The sequence below is a fragment of the Embiotoca jacksoni genome, unplaced genomic scaffold, assembly GCF_022577435.1.
Source record: "Embiotoca jacksoni isolate LCO1_2020_lvr unplaced genomic scaffold, fEmbJac1.0.p SCAF_17, whole genome shotgun sequence".
In the NCBI taxonomy this organism is placed as follows: Eukaryota; Metazoa; Chordata; class Actinopteri; family Embiotocidae; genus Embiotoca; species Embiotoca jacksoni.
Genome location: NW_027185307.1, coordinates 376,667 through 396,038, shown reverse-complemented (window position 1 = coordinate 396,038; position 19,372 = coordinate 376,667). Strand labels below are relative to the sequence as shown.

At 45.9% G+C, this 19,372-nt stretch overlaps 2 protein-coding genes across 3 annotated transcripts in view; one reads left to right on the top strand and one right to left on the bottom strand.

Annotated features, from left to right (window-relative positions):
- The window catches only part of LOC138199267 (glycogen debranching enzyme-like), a 37,263-nt gene extending 30,373 nt beyond the window's left edge, over positions 1 to 6,890 (bottom strand). Inside the window, 3 exon segments of the mRNA XM_069151207.1 lie at positions 985 to 1,154; positions 2,833 to 3,043; positions 6,805 to 6,890. Of these exon segments, the coding sequence (XP_069007308.1) occupies positions 985 to 1,154; positions 2,833 to 3,043; positions 6,805 to 6,844 (421 nt within the window). The 5' untranslated portion in view covers positions 6,845 to 6,890.
- Positions 6,891 to 10,103: 3,213 nt separating this feature from the next.
- abcd3a (ATP-binding cassette, sub-family D (ALD), member 3a) overlaps positions 10,104 to 19,372 on the top strand; it is a 29,723-nt gene continuing 20,454 nt past the window's right edge. The window contains exons 1-6 of one of the 2 annotated variants that reach the window (XM_069151206.1): positions 10,104 to 10,294; positions 11,506 to 11,542; positions 11,624 to 11,722; positions 17,052 to 17,140; positions 18,168 to 18,237; positions 19,072 to 19,169. In XM_069151206.1, the coding sequence (XP_069007307.1) occupies positions 10,185 to 10,294; positions 11,506 to 11,542; positions 11,624 to 11,722; positions 17,052 to 17,140; positions 18,168 to 18,237; positions 19,072 to 19,169 (503 nt within the window). In that variant the 5' untranslated portion in view covers positions 10,104 to 10,184. Of the gene's footprint in view, positions 10,295 to 11,505; positions 11,543 to 11,623; positions 11,723 to 17,051; positions 17,141 to 17,345; positions 17,416 to 18,167; positions 18,238 to 19,071; positions 19,170 to 19,372 lie in introns of both variants that reach the window. The other variant, XM_069151205.1, reaches the window with a different exon arrangement.

The following is a 19,372-nucleotide window of genomic DNA, read 5'->3' as shown; positions in this document are numbered from 1 at the left end:
ACGTTTACAAAACGTGTAACTTGCACGCAAAGGCAGCATAAAGCCTGTCTATCTCACGTTTTCCTGTAGTGAAGTGGTGTGTCTATTTCACGCTTTGCCGTCATACTGGGTTGGACAACAATAAACAATAAGTCCTCATATGCTTGTCACTGAGACCAGCTGCTGCTGAAGACACACTGTGCCCTCAGTGTGTCCCCTCAGTGTCCCCTCAGTATGTCCTCAGTGTGTCCCCAGTCTGTCCTCAGAGTATCCTCAGCGTCCTCTCAGTGTGTTCTCAGTGTTTCCCCAGTATGTCCTCAGTGTGTCCCAAGTGTATCCCCAGTGTGTCCCTAGTGGGTCCCCTCAATGTGTCCTCAGTGTGTCCCCTCACAGTGTCCTCAGTGTGTCCCAAGTGTATCCCCAGTGTGTCCTCTGTGGGTCCCCTCAATGTGTCCCCAGTGTGTCCCCTCAGTGTGTCCCCAGTGTGTCCCCAGTGTTTCCTCAGTGTGTTCCCAGTGTGTCCTTAGTGTGTCCCCTCAGTGTCCCCAGTTTGTCCCCTCAGTGTGTCCCCAGTGTGTGTCCTCAGAGTGTCTTCAGTGTGTACTCAGTGTCCTCATTGTGTCCTCAGAGTGCCCCCAGAGTGTCCCCAGTGTGTCCCCAGTGTGTTCCCTCAGTGTGTCCTCAGTGTGTCTCCAGTGTGTCCCAGTGTGTCCCCTCACTGTGTCCTCAGTGTGTCCCCAGTGTGTCCTCAGAGCGTTCTCTGTGTCCTCAGTGTGTCCCTAGTGTGTCCTCAGTGTTTCTCCAGTGTGTTCTCAGTGTATCCTCAGTGTCCCCAGTGTTTCCCCTCGGAGTGCCCTCAGAGTGTTCTCAGTGTTTCCTCATTGTGTCCCCTCATTGTGTCCCCTCAGTGTGTCCTCAGTGTGTCCCCAGTGTGTCCCCTCAGTGTGTCCTCAGTGTGTCTCCAGTGTGTCCCCTTAGAGTGTCCTCAGTGTGTGACCCACTCACCCGTCTCCTTTGCCACCCTGAGCCGGTCTAGCCACTGGTCCAACGGGCCGAGCCGCCCGGTCTGATACGTCTGGCTGCTGATGGAGTTGAAGGGGAGGACGTCATCGTTGACTCCCACCGTCAGAACCGGTTCCACCATGATGTAACCTCCACCCACCTCCTGCTGATCCCTGTCAACAAAACAAACACACAGCAGGTAGGAAGGATAAATGAAAGAGGAGATGGTTGGCAGTGGTTTGATTCACATAACTGTCTGTCTGTGTCTGCAGGTTGTCTACTGAAATAATGATCAGTGTGTAGAAGGAGACCAGTTCACATGTTCGAGTCCTGACCACGTACAACATACATACAACAAACTAACACACACATAAAACATACATTCAACAAACTAACACACATACAACATACTAACACACAGAAAACATACTAACACACATACAACATACTAACATATATACAACATACATACAACATACTAACACACACATAAAACATACTAACACACATTCAACATACTAACACATACAACACACATACACCATACTGACACAGATACAACATACATACATACATACATACATACATACATACAACATACTAACACACACATACAACATACTAACACAGATACAACATGCATACAACATACTAACACACATACAACATACTAACACATATATAACATATATAACATACATACAACATACTAACACACACATACAACATACTAACACACACATAAAACATACTAACATGCATACACCATACTGACACAGATACAACATACATACAACATACCAACACACACATAAAACATACTAACACACATACAACATACTAACACAGATACAACATACATACAACATACTAACACACACATGAAACATACTAACACACATACAACATACTAACACAGATACAACATACATACAACATACTAACACACACATGAAGCATACTAACACACCCACCTCTGGTACACACGGTCATAACGACATCTTTCACCCCAGTGACATAATATGTCCATCAGGTTCTAAAGAACTCTGAGTTCTACATGAAACTGTTAGTGAGGATCAACAAGTTCATGAACACCAGACAGGAACCACATGGAGACCATCACACTGGCGAAGATGATGTAGTGGATGATGAAGATGATGTAGAGGCTGATCATCTCTGATCATCTATCTCTAATCATCTATCTCTGACCATCTATCTCTGATCATATATCTCTAATACTGTATCTCTAATCATGGATCTCTAATCATCTATCTCTAATCATCTATCTCTAATCATCTATGTCTAATCATCTATCTCTAATCATCTATCTCTAATCATCTACCTCTAATCATCTACCTCAAATCATCTATCTTTAATCATCTATCTTTAATCATCTATCTTTAATCATCTATCTCTAATCATCTATCTCTAATCATCTACCTTTGACCATCTATCTCTAATCATCTATCTTTAATCATCTATCTTTAATCATCTATCTCTAATCATCTATCTCTAATCATCTATCTCTAATCATCTATCTTTGCCCATCTATCTCTAATCATCTATCTTTAATCATCTATCTTTAATCATCTATCTCTAATCATCTATCTCTAATCATCTATCTCTAATCATCTATCTTTGCCCATCTATCTCTAATCATCTATCTCTAATCATCTATCTCTAATCATCTATCTCTAATCATCTATCTCTAATCATCTATCTCTAATCATCTATCTCTGACCGTCTCAAACAGCAGACCAGGTCGGTTCTGGCAGAACATTTCGAGGAGTCCCAGATTGATGATGTAGTCTGATATCCCAAAACAGGAACCCAGCCAGAGAGGAGACTCACCCACAGGAGAAGTGGTACTGGTAGGACCCGGCCACCATCAGGTCCAGTCTGCAGTACTTGTCTCTGTCATCCTCCAGCCCGTTCGGGTAAACCCAGTCCAACGGAGCGAACTTCAGCCGGTCAACCCGGAGCCCCCCTGCTGGGTAGTTGGTGTAGACCCGGACCTCCTTCCCCTGCAGGGTCGGACCGAGCCGGAACTGCAGCTCGAAGCCTGAAGACCAGGACACACACTGTCAGGCTGTTGGTTCTGGTTCTGGTTCTGGTTACTGGGATTGTATTTATTGGGAACATTCATTTTCATTGGAGTCCTCAGTAAAGCTGAAGCAGAGCGTGTGTGAGTCCGTGTGAAGGCCGTGTTACAGCCGTGTGCGTATCAGCGTGTCTCACATGTTCAACCTTTCAGCCGTGCTGCGGTTATGTGATCCGGTTTCAGTGAACACATTCCTGTCCAGGAGTTGTCACGGTAACAGAAGAGAGAGAGTCTGCTGCACCTTGTGGATCATCATCATGACATCATAATAACGTCTCTGCATCGTCCACACGGACTGAAGTGGGATGATAGATTCTGCAGCAGACCTTCATCCTTCATCTGACACCGCTTCTTAAAAACATGCCTGCTGCACGCGTGTTACATGTTGGTGACGTGTGGTGTGATCAGACTGCAGGAAACATCCCACTTTATACTTTGTTCTCATTTTGATGGTAGTTTAATGTGTTCAGACGACATCAGCTGAGCTCTCCCTCCACCCTCTGAGCTCTCCCTCCACCCTCTGAGCTCTCCCTCCAACCTCTGAGCTCTCCCTCCACCCTCTGAGCTCTCCCTCCAACCTCTGAGCTCTCCCTCCACCCTCTGAGCTCTCCCTCCAACCTCTGAGCTCTCCCTCCACCCTCTGGACTCTCCCTCCATCAGCGACAGCTGATTCTAATGATCTAAAGCTCTGTGAACATGACCTTTCTTCCAGCAGGTGTGTGTTGTGTATTTCAGGTGTGTGTTGTGTATTGCAGGTGTGTTGTATATTTCAGGTGTGTTGTGTATTTCAGGTATGTTGTGTATTTCAAGTGTGTTCTGTATTTCAAGTGTGTGTTGTATATTTCAGGTGTGTGTTGTGTATTTCAGGTGTGTGTTGTGTATTTCAGGTGTGTTTTGTGTATTTCAGGTGTGTGTTGAGTATTTCAAGTGTGTTGTGTATTTCAAGTGTGTGTTGTGTATTTCAGGTGTGTTGTATATTTCAGGTGTGTGTTGTGTATTTCAAGTGTGTTGTGTATTTCAGGTGTGTGTTGAGTATTTCAAGTGTGTTGTGTATTTCAGGTGTGTGTTGTAAATTTCAGGGGTGTGTTGTGTATTTCAGGTGTGTTGTGTATTTCAGGTGTGTTGTGTATTGCAGGTGTGTTGTGTATTTCAAGTGTGTTCTGTATTTCAAGTGTGTGTTGTATATTTCAGGTGTGTTTTGTGTATTTCAGGTGTGTGTTGTATATTTCAGGTGTGTTTTGTGTATTTCAGGTGTGTTGAGTACTTCAAGTGTGTTGTGTATTTCAGGTGTGTGTTGTGTATTTCAGGTGTGTTGTGTATTTCAGGGGTGTGTTGTGTATTTCAAGTGTGTGTTGTGTATTTCAGGTGTGTTTTGTATATTTCAGGTGTGTGTTGTGTATTTCAGGTGTGTGTTGTGTATTTCAGGTGTGTTTTGTGTATTTCAGGTGTATGTTGTGTATTTCAAGTGTGTGTTGTATATTTCAGGTGTGTTTTGTGTATTTCAGGGGTGTGTTGTGTATTTCAGGTGTGTGTTGAGTATTTCAAGTGTGTTGTGTATTTCAGGTGTGTGTTGTATATTTCAGGTGTGTGTTGTGTATTTCAGGGGTGTTGTGTATTTCAGGGGTGTGTTGTGTATTTCAAGTGTGTGTTGTGTATTTCAGGGGTGTGTTGTGTATTTCAGGGGTGTGTTGTGTATTTCAGGTGTGTTGTGTATTTCAGGTGTGTGTTGTAAATTTCAGGGGTGTGTTGTGTATTTCAGGGGTGTGTTGTGTATTTCAGGTGTGTTGTGTATTTCAGGTGTGTGTTGTGTATTTCAGGGGTGTGTTGTATATTTCAGGTGTGTTTTGTGTATTTCAGGTGTGTTTTGTATATTTCAGGTGTATGTTGTGTATTTCAGGGGTGTGTTGTGTATTTCAGGTGTATGTTGTGTATTTCAGGGGTGTGTTGTGTATTTCAGGTGTGTGTTGTGTATTTCAGGTGTGTTGTGTATTGCAGGTGTGTTGTATATTTCAAGTGTGTGTTGTGTATTTCAGGTGTGTTGTGTATTTCAGGTGTATGTTGTGTATTTCAAGTGTGTTCTGTATTTCAAGTGTGTGTTGTATATTTCAGGTGTGTTTTGTATATTTCAGGTGTGTTTTGTGTATTTCAGGTGTGTTTTGTGTATTTTAGGTGTGTGTTGTGTATTTCAGGTGTGTGTTGTGTATTTCAGGTGTATGTTGTGTATTTCAAGTGTGTTCTGTATTTCAAGTGTGTGTTGTATATTTCAGGTGTGTTTTGTGTATTTCAGGTGTGTGTTGTATATTTCAGGTGTGTTTTGTGTATTTCAGGTGTGTGTTGAGTATTTCAAGTGTGTTGTGTATTTCAGGTGTATGTTGTGTATTTCAGGGGTGTGTTGTGTATTTCAGGTGTATGTTGTGTATTTCAGGGGTGTGTTGTGTATTTCAGGTGTATGTTGTGTATTTCAGGGGTGTGTTGTGTATTTCAGGTGTATGTTGTGTATTTCAGGTGTGTGTTGTGTATTTCAAGTGTGTTCTGTATTTCAGGTGTGTGTTGTAAATTTCAGGGGTGTGTTGTGTATTTCAGGTGTGTGTTGTGTATTTCAGGTGTATGTTGTGTATTTCAGGGGTGTGTTGTGTATTTCAGGTGTGTATTTCAGGTGTGTGTTGTGTATTTCAGGGGTGTGTTGTGTATTTCAAGTGTGTGTTGTATATTTCAGGTGTGTTTTGTGTATTTCAGGTGTGTGTTGTGTATTTCAAGTGTGTTCTGTATTTCAGGTGTGTGTTGTGTATTTCAGGTGTGTGTTGTGTATTTCAGGTGTGTTGTGTATTTCAGGTGTGTGTTGTGTATTTCAGGTGTGTTTTGTGTATTTCAGGTGTATGTTGTGTATTTCAAGTGTGTGTTGTGTATTTCAAGTGTGTTCTGTATTTCAAGTGTGTGTTGTATATTTCAGGTGTGTTTTGTATATTTCAGGTGTGTGTTGTGTATTTCAGGTGTGTTGTGTATTTCAAGTGTGTGTTGTATATTTCAGGTGTGTTTTGTGTATTTCAGGTGTGTGTTGTGTATTTCAGGTGTGTTGTGTATTTCAGGTGTATGTTGTGTATTTCAAGTGTGTTCTGTATTTCAAGTGTGTGTTGTATATTTCAGGTGTGTTTTGTATATTTCAGGTGTGTTTTGTGTATTTCAGGTGTGTTTTGTGTATTTCAGGTGTATGTTGTGTATTTCAAGTGTGTTCTGTATTTCAAGTGTGTGTTGTGTATTGCAGGGGTGTGTTGTGTATTTCAGGTGTGTGTTGTGTATTTCAGGTGTGTTGTGTATTTCAGGTGTGTGTTGTGTACTTCAGGTCTGTTGTATATTTCAGGGGTGTGTTGTGTATTTCAGGTGTGCGTTGTGTATTTCAGGTGTGTGTTGTGTATTTCAGGTGTGCGTTGTGTATTTCAGGTGTGTTGTATATTTCAGGGGTGTGTTGTGTATTTCAGGGGTGTGTTGTGTATTTCAGGTGTGTGTTGTGTATTTCAGGTGTGTTGTGTACTTCAGGTGTGTTGTATATTTCAGGGGTGTGTTGTGTATTTCAGGTGTGTATTTCAGGTGTGTGTTGTGTATTTCAGGTGTGTGTTGTGTATTTCAGGTGTGTGTTGTGTATTTCAGGGGTGTGTTGTGTATTTCAGGCGTGTGTTGTAGTGTAGCGTTGTTGTGTAGTTGTGTATTAGATCGATGGTTCCTACCTTGCTCCAGGCGGAACACAGCTCCGTGCAGCGCCTCCATGTCGGCCAGCAGCTGCAGGTCTCTGCTCGGTCAGCTGCTCTCTGACTTGCTGTCCTGTTCTATTTAGGATGGACAACACCGACATGCTGGTAACATGAGACGCTGCGCCCCAACAGGCAGGCGTTCCACACAGCTCATCCACAGAAGTACAACAGGAGACACCAAATAAACCCCTTAATATGAATAACAACATGTTTACTCCACAGCTGGGACAGATGTGGAGTAAACGACTTAACGCTGCAGTTGGATAAGACAGAGGGATGTGTTTCTGTCTGAAACCCCTCCGATTGTGGGATGTTCTCTGAGCTCAGGGTGTGCATCCCCACTATTATGGCAGTGTGAAATAGACACGCCGGTCCACCACAGCAAAGCGTAAAATAGGAACACCGGTCCACCACAGCAAAGCGTAAAATAGGAACGCCGGTCCACCACAGCAAAGCGTAAAATAGGAACGCCGGTCCACAGCAGCAAAGTGTGAAATAGACACGCCGGTCCACCACAGCAAAGCGTAAAATAGGAACACCGGTCCACCACAGCAAAGCGTAAAATAGGAACACCGGTCCACCACAGCAAAGCGTAAAATAGGAACGCCGGTCCACCACAGCAAAGCGTAAAATAGGAACGCCGGTCCACAGCAGCAAAGCGTGAAATAGACACGCCGGTCCACCACAGCAAAGCGTAAAATAGGAACGCCGGTCCACAGCAGCAAAGTGTGAAATAGACACGCCGGTTCACCACAGCAATGCATAAAATAGGAACACCGGTCCACCACAGCAAAGCATGAAATAGACACACCGGTCCACCACAGCAAAGCGTAAAATAGGAACGCCGGTCCACAGCAGCAAAGCGTAAAATAGACACCCCAGTCCACCACAGCAATGCATAAAATAGACACGCCGGTCCACAGCAGCAAAGCGTGAAATAGACACGCCGGTCCACAGCAGCAAAGCATAAAATAGACACGCCGGTCCACCACAGCAAAGCGTAAAATAGGAACGCCGGTCCACCACAGCAAAGCATGAAATAGGAATGCCGGTCCACAGCAGCAAAGCGTGAAATAGACACACCGGTCCACAGCAGCAAAGTGTAAAATAGACACGCCAGTCCACCACAGCAATGCATAAAATAGACACGCCGGTCCACCACAGCAAAGCATGAAATAGACACGCTGGTCCACAGCAGCAAATGGTGAAATAGACACGCCGGTTCACCACAGCAAAGCGTAAAATAGGAACGCCGGTCCACAGCAGCAAAGCGTAAAATAGACACGCCAGTCCACCACAGCAATGCATAAAATAGGAACGCCGGTCCACAGCAGCAAAGCGTGAAATAGACACGCTGGTCCACAGCAGCAAAGTGTGAAATAGACACGCCGGTTCACCACGGCAATGCATAAAATAGGAACACCGGTCCACCACAGCAAAGCGTGAAATAGACACGCCGGTCCACCACAGCAAAGCGTAAAATAGGAACGCCGGTCCACAGCAGCAAAGCGTAAAATAGACACGCCAGTCCACAGCAGCAAAGCGTGAAATAGACACGCCGGTCCACTACAGCAAAACGTGAAATAGACAAACTTTGGGGTCTCTAGGGGTGAAAGTTTCACGTTTCAAAACGTGTAACTTACACAGGCGTAACTGTCATGTGACCAAGGTCCTGCAACAGAGGTCACAAAAGAGATTTTTGATCAGTAAGAGGAAGAAGGAGGGCTGGCATGGTGTCATTAGAGGTTTGAATCCAGGAGGAGACAACATCTTTGTTGAGTTGTTTTTTGTTCCGTAACCTCAGCCATGTCTTATAGCTGTAACTCTCATGTTCTTGCAAATTACACGGCTGTACATATGCAGCAGGTTGCATTTTAATGCACTACAGGAAAATGTGGAACATTCTTGCCTAGACAGCATGAAGATTTTATTTCATGTTCTGCCATTATACTGGATTGGCATGTTGTAGGATGCTCTCTGAATGTTCAGGATGTTCTCTGACTGTTGAATGATGTTCTCAGAATGTTGTAGGATGTTCTCTGAATGTTCAGGATGTTCTCTGAATGTTCAGGATGTTCTCTGAATGTTGTAGAATGTTCTCTGAATGTTCAGGATGTTCTCTGAATGTTCAGGATGTTCTCTGAATGTTGTAGGATGTTCTCTGAATGTTCAGGATGTTCTCTGAATGTTCAGGATGTTCTCTGAATGTTGTAGGATGTTCTCTGAATGTTGTAGGATGTTCTCTGAATGTTGAAGAATGTTCTCTGAATGTTCAGGATGTTCTCTGAATGTTGTAGAATGTTCTCTGAATGTTGTAGGATGTTCTCTGAATGTTGAAGAATGTTCTCTGAATGTTCAGGATGTTCTCTGAATTATGTAGAATGTTCTCAGAATGTTGTAGAATGTTCTCAGGATGTTGTAGGATGTTCTCTGAATGTTGTAGGATGTTCTCTGAATTATGTAAAATGTTCTCAGAATGTTGTAGGATGTTCTCTGAATGTTGTAGAATGTTCTCTGAACATTGTAAGATGTTCTCTGAACGTTGTAGAATGTTCTCTGAACATTGTACGATGTTCTTTGAACGTTGCAGAATGTTCTCTGAATGTTGTAGAATGTTCTCTGAATGTTGTAAGATGTTTTCTGAATGTTGTAGAATGTTCTCTGAATGTTGTAGAATGTTCTCTGAACGTTGTAAGATGTTCTCTGAACTTTGCAGAATGTTCTCTGAATGTTGTAGAATGTTCTCTGAATGTTGTCGAATGTTCTCTGAACATTGTAAGATGTTTTCTGAACGTTGTAGAATGTTCTCTGAATGTTGTAGAATGTTCTCTGAATGTTGTCGAATGTTCTCTGAACGTTGTAGAATGTTCTCTGAATGTTCAGGATGTTCTCTGAATGTTCAGGATGTTCTCCGACCTGCTGACATTTCCAGAAGATGGAGTTTGTATTTGTGAACGGCCGCATGGACGTCTGTATTGAGTGTTGATCCTCAGCAGACTTCAGGGAAACAGACGTGTGTCCAACAATGTCTACTTAATTTGTATTTAAGGTCTGAACTCCATTCTATTTAAATAATGATTACAGTTCTGCTGTGTTGTCAGTTTATTAATAACAGGCTGCAACCTTTTCTTTATGGTATTCACTGTTCGCTGGAGGGAGACAGAAAGTCTTCTTCCACCTGACATCACGAGTCTGACGAAACACTGGACAACGACGCGTGCTCTCCACCAGGGGGCAGACGCGGTCCGCTGTGAGGAGGAACAGGAAGAAGAAGCGCTGCGAGCCTCCCACAATGCCCCTGTTGAACCGCAGCCAGGCGGAGAGGTGGAACCAACCCGGCCGCTCGTCGTGGTAGCATGTCGGCCTTCAGTAAACATCTGACCGCCAGGAACTCGTCCATAGCAGGCGGTGTCCTGCTGGTTCTGTACCTGCTGAGGAGGAGGACCCGGGCCTCCGCAGCGAGCAGGTGAGTCAGGAAGAGGAGGAGGAAGAAGAGGTCAGCAGACAAGTGTCGCCGTCGGGATGCTAGTTAGCAGCTGCTATCTTCTCTGTCGGGCAGGTGATAGTGACCTGCTGCTGCGTTCACGGACTCTGTTGAGTTCACTGACCGCGGACACTCCTCTGCATTCATGACCTGCGTTAGAACTCTGCGTTAAGGGACTACTTCGTTTATGGTCTCCGCTAACACTGTGCTGCGTTCACGGACTTTGCTGAGACAGTGGTGCGTTCACGGACTGCTGAAACTTTTCTGAGTTGAGCTATCGAAGGTTTTCAGAGTTTTTTTGTAACTGTTGTTGTTGTTGACATTTTTGTAAAGTTGAAGCAGGAACTTGATTTTAATTCCTGATTTTACTGCTGGACATGGTTTAAACTGGTTCCAGACCTGGTTTTAAACTGGTGTCATGCCGGTTTTTAGGGCTGGTTTTGGGACTGGTTTCAGAACTGGTTTTTGAACTGGTTTTTGAACTGGTTCCAGACCTGGTTTCAGGCCTGTTTTGAACTGGTTCCAGACCTGGTTCCAGACCTGGTTTGAACTGGTTCCAGACCTGGTTCCAGACCTGGTTTCAGTCCTGTTTTGAACTGGTTCCAGACCTGGTTCCAGACCTGGTTCCAGACCTGGTTTGAACTGGTTCCAGACCTGGTTCCAGACCTGGTTTCAGGCCTGTTTTGAACTGGTTCCAGACCTGGTTTGAACTGGTTCCAGACCTGGTTCCAGACCTGGTTTCAGGCCTGTTTTGAACTGGTTCCAGACCTGGTTTCAGGCCTGTTTTGAACTGGTTTTTGAACTGGTTCCAGACCTGGTTCCAGACCTGGTTTTAAACTGGTTTTATACGGAGTATTTAAACAGACAGAAGACAGCTAGTTATCGTCACGGTGCTCTGAGGAGGGTTAATCTGAACTAATACACTTCTCTTTACGTTCAGTGTGTGTTTTAAACAAACTGAGCTGCTTCTTCTTCACACTCTTCTGGTGCTGCTGCTGTCGTGGAGGACCAGGACACTGATATGAGTTATAGTAATGATGCTGAGTGGATCTTCCATGATGTGGATGTGCTTCAGTTTCACAGTAATGATCCAGTCACACTTCTTTAAAGTCAGCAGAATAGGGAACGTGTTCATTGATAAGTGTCTCCCTTTTGTTCAGCTCTAATGTTATTGTTGTTGTTGTTGTTTACAGGAAGAAAGGAAGCTCTGAGCTGGTGGTGAACACGGAGGTATGTCTCCCTCCTTCTGTTGATGGGCTGTTTGAGTCCATCAGCTGTCACTGAATCTCCTGTTTGTGTCCCTCCGTACAGAAAGATGGCAGGAAAGACCGAGCCGCAGTGGACAAAGTGTTCTTCCTGCGGATCCTCCGGATCCTGCGCATCATGGTGCCTCGACTGTTCTGCAAGGAGGTACGGTTCCTCTGCTGATGTTTTCATACTTCCAGCTGCCATCCAGATGTTAAAGCCTGTCAGAGCAGGAAGGTCGGACCGACTGGAGGGAACCGGGTCAGTCCCACTGAGCAGCACTGAAGGGAAACTAGAACTGTCCAAATGAAGAACCAGTTCAGAGTCCTGTGACGTGAACGCTAGGAAGCACAGAGAAGATGAAACCTTCAGGGACGAGAAGTTCTGTTGAACATCAGTTCCACACGTTACCGTGACCGCTGGTACCAGAACATCTGTGATGTCACCACGGACCTGAAACTAGAGCAGAGAAACAGCAGACTGTTGGAGAACAAAATCTTCAACATGCGTGTCATCATGTTGGAGAAGCCTGTTGCCATGGCAACACGGTTCAGGTGGTCCACAGTGAATGTTCCCTTCAAACGTTCCCAGTAGAACTCAGTGTTGACAGTCTGACTCTGAAAACCCACCTGGTGTCTCCTCACCTGACGTGCCTTCTTCGGGGTTGGACAGTGAAGCTCCGCCCCTCTTATAACGTGATGTCATTAGAACACCTCGCCCGGCTCATCGCTCCATCGCCGTAGACTTTCTGAAGCAGAAATCCCAGATGTTGAGTAGCAGTGGTGACGTTAACGTGTGGAGATGACAGCGCCTGCCTTCTCCCAGCAGGTCGCACTACTTCCTCCTGCTCACATGCAACAGCACTTATTGATCAACCTCAGGTGATCATAGTTCCACTTTTCTGGTGTCAGATGAATCCCACAATGCAACAGGAGATCTCGGATTATATTTTTATGTGTTTCTGAATATTAATAGATTCTGTCGGTTCTGATTCACCAGTGGAGTAGAGTCCACTCAGAACATTTTATCCTTTCTAATGTTAATGAAGGTGTGATGTGTCCTCTGACAGTTGAACATGAACCTGATCCAACATGTCGCTGTGCTGCCTGACAGCCAACAGCAGCAGCTCCACAAGTCAAGGTCACAGCAACCTGCTGCGGTTCCTGTTGGTCTTATCTGATCCGCTCCGTAGATACGAGCCGAGTCCACTGCTCCACCGGCTCCACTGGTTAGGTAGTTACTTTATTAATCCCCGAGGGGACATTTTTTCGCTACAGCAGCATACAGAAGCAATGAGATAATAATGGAAAGCAATAAAATAACAGTAAGAAAATATAAAATGCACATTATATACAGTACAGTATATATACATATTTTTATATATAAACAACCAAGAAACACAGACAACAGTATTATTGTTGTGATGGATTTTGCCGGAGGTGAGTTATTGTACAGTCTTATTGCAGTGGACAGGAATGATCTCCTGTATCTGGAATGATCTCCTGTATCTGGAATGATCTCCTGTATCTGGAATGATCTCCTGTATCAGGAATGATCTCCTGTATCTGGAACGATCTCCTGTATCAGGAACGATCTCCTGTATCAGGAATGATCTCCTGTATCTGGAACGATCTCCTGTATCAGGAATGATCTCCTGTATCAGGAATGATCTCCTGTATCAGGAATGATCTCCTGTATCAGGAACGATCTCCTGTATCAGGAATGATCTCCTGTATCTGGAACGATCTCCTGTATCAGGAATGATCTCCTGTATCAGGAATGATCTCCTGTATCAGGAATGATCTCCTGTATCTGGAACGATCTCCTGTATCAGGAACGATCTCCTGTATCAGGAATGATCTCCTGTATCTGGAACGATCTCCTGTATCAGGAATGATCTCCTGTATCAGGAATGATCTCCTGTATCAGGAATGATCTCCTGTATCAGGAATGATCTCCTGTATCTGGAACGATCTCCTGTATCAGGAACGATCTCCTGTATCAGGAATGATCTCCTGTATCTGGAACGATCTCCTGTATCAGGAATGATCTCCTGTATCAGGAATGATCTCCTGTATCAGGAATGATCTCCTGTATCTGGAACGATCTCCTGTATCTGGAACGATCTCCTGTATCTGGAACGATCTCCTGTATCAGGAACGATCTCCTGTATCTGGAACGATCTCCTGTATCAGGAACGATCTCCTGTATCTGGAATGATCTCCCGTATCTGGAATGATCTCCTGTATCAGGAATGATCTCCCGTATCTGGAATGATCTCCCGTATCTGGAATGATCTCTTGTATCTGGAATGATCTCCTGTATCTGTCCTTATGACAGCAGCTGGAGGAGTCTTTTGGAGAACGTCCTCCTCTGTCCCTGCAGCAGGTGGAGAGGGTGGTCAGGATTATCCAATATGGATAATAGTTTCCTCAGTGTCCTCCTCTCCACCTCCTTTTCCAGACTGTCCAGTTTGCAGCCGATGATGGAGCCGACCTTCTTAACCAGTTTGTTAAGTCTGTTGGTGTCTCCAGCTCCAATGCTGCCCCCCCCCCCCCACCTCAGCAGACTACTAGAAGTACAGTTTACTGGCCACAACAGATGGTAGAACATCTCCAACATCTCGCTGCACACATTGAAGGATCGAAGTTTCCTCAAGAAAAAGAGTCGACTCATCACCTTCTTGTAGACAGCGTTGATGTTGGTCTTCCAGTTCAGTCTGTTGTCATGGAGACACCAGGTACTTGTACTCCTCAACCATGTCCACCTCCTCTCCCAGAACTCTCAGCGGTTGTGGAGCCGTCGTCTTCCTCCTGAAGTCGACCACCATCTCTCTGGTCTTGGCCACGTTCAGGAGGAGGTGATTTCTACCAGCCCACTCCACAAAGTCCTCCACTACTGCCCTGTACTCCTCCTCCCGTCCATCCCTTATACATCCTACCACTGCAGAGTCATCAGAGAACTTCTGCAGATGTCTTGACTCTGAGTTGTTCTGGAAGTCAGTTGTGTAGAAGGTGAACAGGAAGGAGACAGAACAGTTCCCTGAGGAGCTCCAGTACCACTGACCACCGTATCAGACAGCACACTGCCCAGACGGACAAACTGTGGTCTGTCTGTCAGGTAGTCAGTGATCCAGGAGATGGTGGACATGTCCACCCCCACCACCCGCAGCTTCTCACTCAGCAGCAGTGGTTGGATGGTGTTAAATGCACTGGAGAAATCAAAGAAAGTGATTCTCACAGAGTCACCGGTTCCATCCAGGTGAGACTGAGCTCGTTGCAGCAGGTAGATGATGGCATCGTCCACTCCCACATGAGGCTGGTACGCAAATTGCAGAGGGTCCAGAGAAGATTTCACCAGCGGTCTGAGGTGGGCCAAGACCAGCCTCTCCAGCACCTTCATCACATGAGATGTGAGGGCAACCGGTCGGTAGTCGTTGAGACCAGATGGAGTCGTCTTCTTTGGTACAGGAACCAGACAGGACGTCTTCCACAGCACCGGGACCTCCTCCTGCTTCAGACTCAGGTTGAAGAGGTGTTGTGGGACCTCAGCCAGCTGGACGGCGCAGGTCTTCAGGACCCCGGGGCCGATGCCGTCAGGTCCTGCAGCCTTGCGCTGGTGGAGTCTCTCCAGCTGTCTCTTAACCTGGCCAGTCATCACAGAAAGAGGGGGGGAGGGGGATCATGGCGTCGATGGAGGAAGACCCTTTGAAGTTGACGGCTCTGTGTCTATGCAGCTCACCAGTTGGGGTGAGGGGGGCAGCAGAGGTGTTTGGGAGGTGTGAGGTGTGGAGGAGACAGATGAGGGCGGTGAACTAAACCTTTTTGAAGAAACAGTTTAGCTGATTGTTCCTCTCCAGGTTCCCCCTGGTTATTCCTCTCCAGGTTCCCCCTGGTCGTTCCTCTCCAGGTTCCCCCTGGTCGTTCCTCTCCAGGTTCCCCCTGGTCGTTCCTCTCCAGGTTCCCCCTGGTCGTTCCTCTCCAGGTTCTCCCTGGTTGTCTCTCTCTCCCCTTGAACCCAGCAATCTCCTTCATACCGGTCCACACCTCCTTCACGTTGTTCTGCTGGAGTTTGGCCTCCAGCTTCCTCCTGTAGGAGTCCTTGCACTCCCTCATCTTCTCCTTCAGGTGGCGCTGCACTCTCCTGAGCTCCTCCCTGTCCCCAGATCTGAAGGCTGCTTTCTTCTTATTAAGAAGAACTTTCAGGTCACTGGTGATCCAGGGCTTGTTGTTGGGGAAGCATTTTACAGTCCAGGATGGTACGGTGGTGTGTTCACAGAATTTGATGTATTCTGTGATACAGTCCGTCCTGCTGTTGATGTCCTCCCCATGTGGTCCACACAGCACATCCCAGTCCGTGGACTCAAAGCAGTCCTGCAGGGCGTCTTTAGCCTCCTGTGTCCACCTCCTCACAGTCCTGGTGGTTACAGGCTGCCTCTGCACCAGGGGAACATACTTTGGTGTCAGCAGGACCAGGTTGTGGTCTGATCTACCAAGGGGGGGAAGGGCAGTAGTACTGAATGCATCCATGGCATTAGCATACAGTAGGTCCAGAGTTTTATTGTTCCGTGTGGGGCAGTTAACATACTGGTGCAAAGTTGGCAGAACTTTATCCAGACTGGTTAAAGTCTCCAGTAACTAACAAAAATGCACCGGGATGCTGAGTCTGAAGTTTAGCCACAGTGGAGTAGATGGTGTCCACTGCTGCCTCTACGTCAGCTGATGGAGGAACGTACACAGCGATAACGATGACGTGAACTCCCTCGGCAAATAATAAGGACGCATCCCCACGGCTAGAAGTTCAATGTCCGGGCTACAGAAACGTTCCTTCACACACATGGTCAGGATTACACCACCTCTCGTTCACATAGACTGCAATCCCTCCACCTTTCTTCTTGCAGCTCCGAACAACGTCTCCGTCCGCCCGAACAGTCCTGAAGCCGGGTACGGCCGCGCTGTGGTCCGGGAGATGTGAGTGCAGCCATGTCTCGGTGAAACACATGATGCTGCACTCCCGGTACTCTCTCTGGGTCTTTACCAGCGCCGAGCTCGTCCGTCTTGTTGGCCAACGACCTCACGTTCCCCATTAAGTTCTCCGGTACCGATGGTTTATATTTCCTCCTCTTCGCCTTCAGTTTAGCTCCAGCTCTGCAACCCCGACGTCTTCTCCGAAGTTCGTCCGGGATTTCAGGCCTCGCTCCGGGCAGCAGCAGTAGAGGTCTACTCAGCGCGATCAGCTGATCACGAGAGTAAACAATGGCCCTGGTCCACTGTGTGTAGCTCTCCGTTACAAAGAGGGAAAAAAGTAGAAGAGCCACCAGAAAAGAGGAAAAGTTACGGTCCATTGTCTGACCGTCACTTAACAAACGTGAAGAAAAAAAAAAAATACTTGAAACAAACACACTCGGGGGAGCTGCTGTAGCAGGCTGCCACTAGCACGGCGTCTTTTATCGACTCCAAACTGTCTGACTGACTGTCTGCTCTCTCCACCACAGACTGGATACCTGCTCCTCATCGCCGCCATGCTGGTGACCCGAACCTACTGTGATGTTTGGATGATCCAGAACGGAACCATGATTGAAAGGTCAGGCTTCTGCTGCAGGCTCACATTTCTATTTAAACTACGGGAGTCAGAGTCGCTAGTTCAGAAGTTAGTCTCCAGTTCAGAGTTTAGTCAACAGTTCAGAGTTTAGTCTCCAGTTCAGAGGTTAGTGCTCTGAGTTTCAGGTTTATTCATGTCCCATGATGCGTTGCTGTTTGACTGTGTGACCTGTTCTGGTTCTCCACAGCGGGATCATAAGCAGAGACATGAATCTGTTCAAGAAGCACTTTTATTCCTACATATCAGTGATACCAGGGGTAACTGTCTCTCACTCTAACACCCTGCTGTGTGCTGTGTGCTGTCTCCATCACTCACTGACCCTCCAACACTCACCTCTGACCTCCTCCAGGTTGTGGCAGTAACACTGATGGTGTATACGGACAGGAAAATATCTCTATTCAGCTTCTGTTTTCATGCACATTAGATCTTCTTCTTTAGTCCCATTGAATAATGATAATTATTAAAAATGAATAAATGTGCTGTGGTAATTAGAGAATCTCTTCTGTTCCATCAGTTAATTAGTTTTGATGAGGTCACCATATGAAACACAATCAATACATCTCTTCATCAACAGCACGCTGTATTCAGCTGCATGAAACACTCAGGTGTTTGAAAAGCAGATTTAAATGTCTCAAAGACTGCAGAGACACTTCAGTCTGCTCAGACTGACCCAGGGGACACCAGACTGTGTCCCGGTCCTCGTCCCTGTGTGTCCCTCTCTATCTCTGTCTCTCTTGCTCTGTCTCTGTCTCTCTCTGTCTGTCTCTCTGTGTGTCTTTGTCTCTCTGTCTTTGTGTCTCTGTGGGACAGCATTGAGAGGTTTCTGAGGTCCACCAGTCGTCCAGTGTTCTCTGTTAAAAACATTGTTCAGACTCCACTGTTTCATATCAGGAGATTGTCCGTCCACCCATTCAGGCTGCTGTCCTCCACAGACGCTCAGTGAAGCTGGTTGAAGTTCATCAGTGTGTCTCTGATGTTTGCTCCTCTGTGTCCATGTTGTGGTTTGCAGTGCAATTATCGGCCGCTCCACAAAAGATTTCAAGATCTTCTTGTTCAGCTTTATCAAATTCATGCCGCTTGTAAGTTTCTTTTTTTTTTAATACCGTTTTATCTGAAATTATTCTGCCTCTGGTTCTGTACCAGTTTCTACTCCTGCACACAGCTTCTTGATTAAGAACCATCAGGGGACCTGATATGAAAATCACTGGTGTAGTACTAACATCCTGAATCATGACGCATGAGCGCTGTAAAAGCTAACGCCAGCAGTCTGTCCCTGAACACCTCAGTGTTACATGGCTGACACTAGTCTGTCTTTGTTTGGTCACATGACACGTTAGTCCCTGTTGGACTTACTGGACCTGTCTGGGTCACACTCAACCAACACTGGGTCACACTGATTCTACAGAACTCTCACAATTCAGAGTTTTATTAAAAACAGTTGAAGTGTGTCCCTGAATCCTCCACTGCTGCAGTGTGTGTTCATGGTACTGCTGGGCTCTACAGTGTGTGTTCATGGTACTGCTGGGCTCTACAGTGTGTGTTCATGGTACTGCTGGGCTCTACAGTGTGTGTTCATGGTACTGCTGGGCTCTACAGTGTGTGTTCATGGTACTGCTGGGCTCTACAGTGTGTGTTCCTGCTGGGTTTAAACTGAGATATCTCTCACACACACAACTATTCAGTCTAACTGAGGTTCTGGTAGATAAAGATGAACACAGATTATTGTCAGCCTGATTCTTTAAAGTGTCTCTGCATGACTCTTATTAAATCTAATGTTCATTATACATCCTGCATGTTTCCCTTATTCCCTTTCATATCCATTAAATTAACATAAATCATCATTAACTCCACAACGATTAGAGCAGCCACACTGAGGTGATGCTGTATGTTCATGTGTGACCGGCTCCTTCCAGATCGCCTTGGTGAACAACTTCCTGAAGTTGGGCCTGAACGAGCTGAAGCTGAGGTTCCGTGAGCGTCTCACGAAGTCACTGTACGACCAGTACCTGCAGTGAGTAGAGCAGCACATCATGTATTGATGACATCATCTCCATCTCTGGTCCTGCTTCATCTGCTTCATCACAAACTCTGTTCTCTGATTGGACCTGAGGACACACTGGACATCCTCCAGCAGCTTGTACGTCGTCATGGCCACCGTGTCTTTAAGGAACAGTTAGTAAGGGACAGTTAGTGTGTCGTCATGGCCACCGTGTC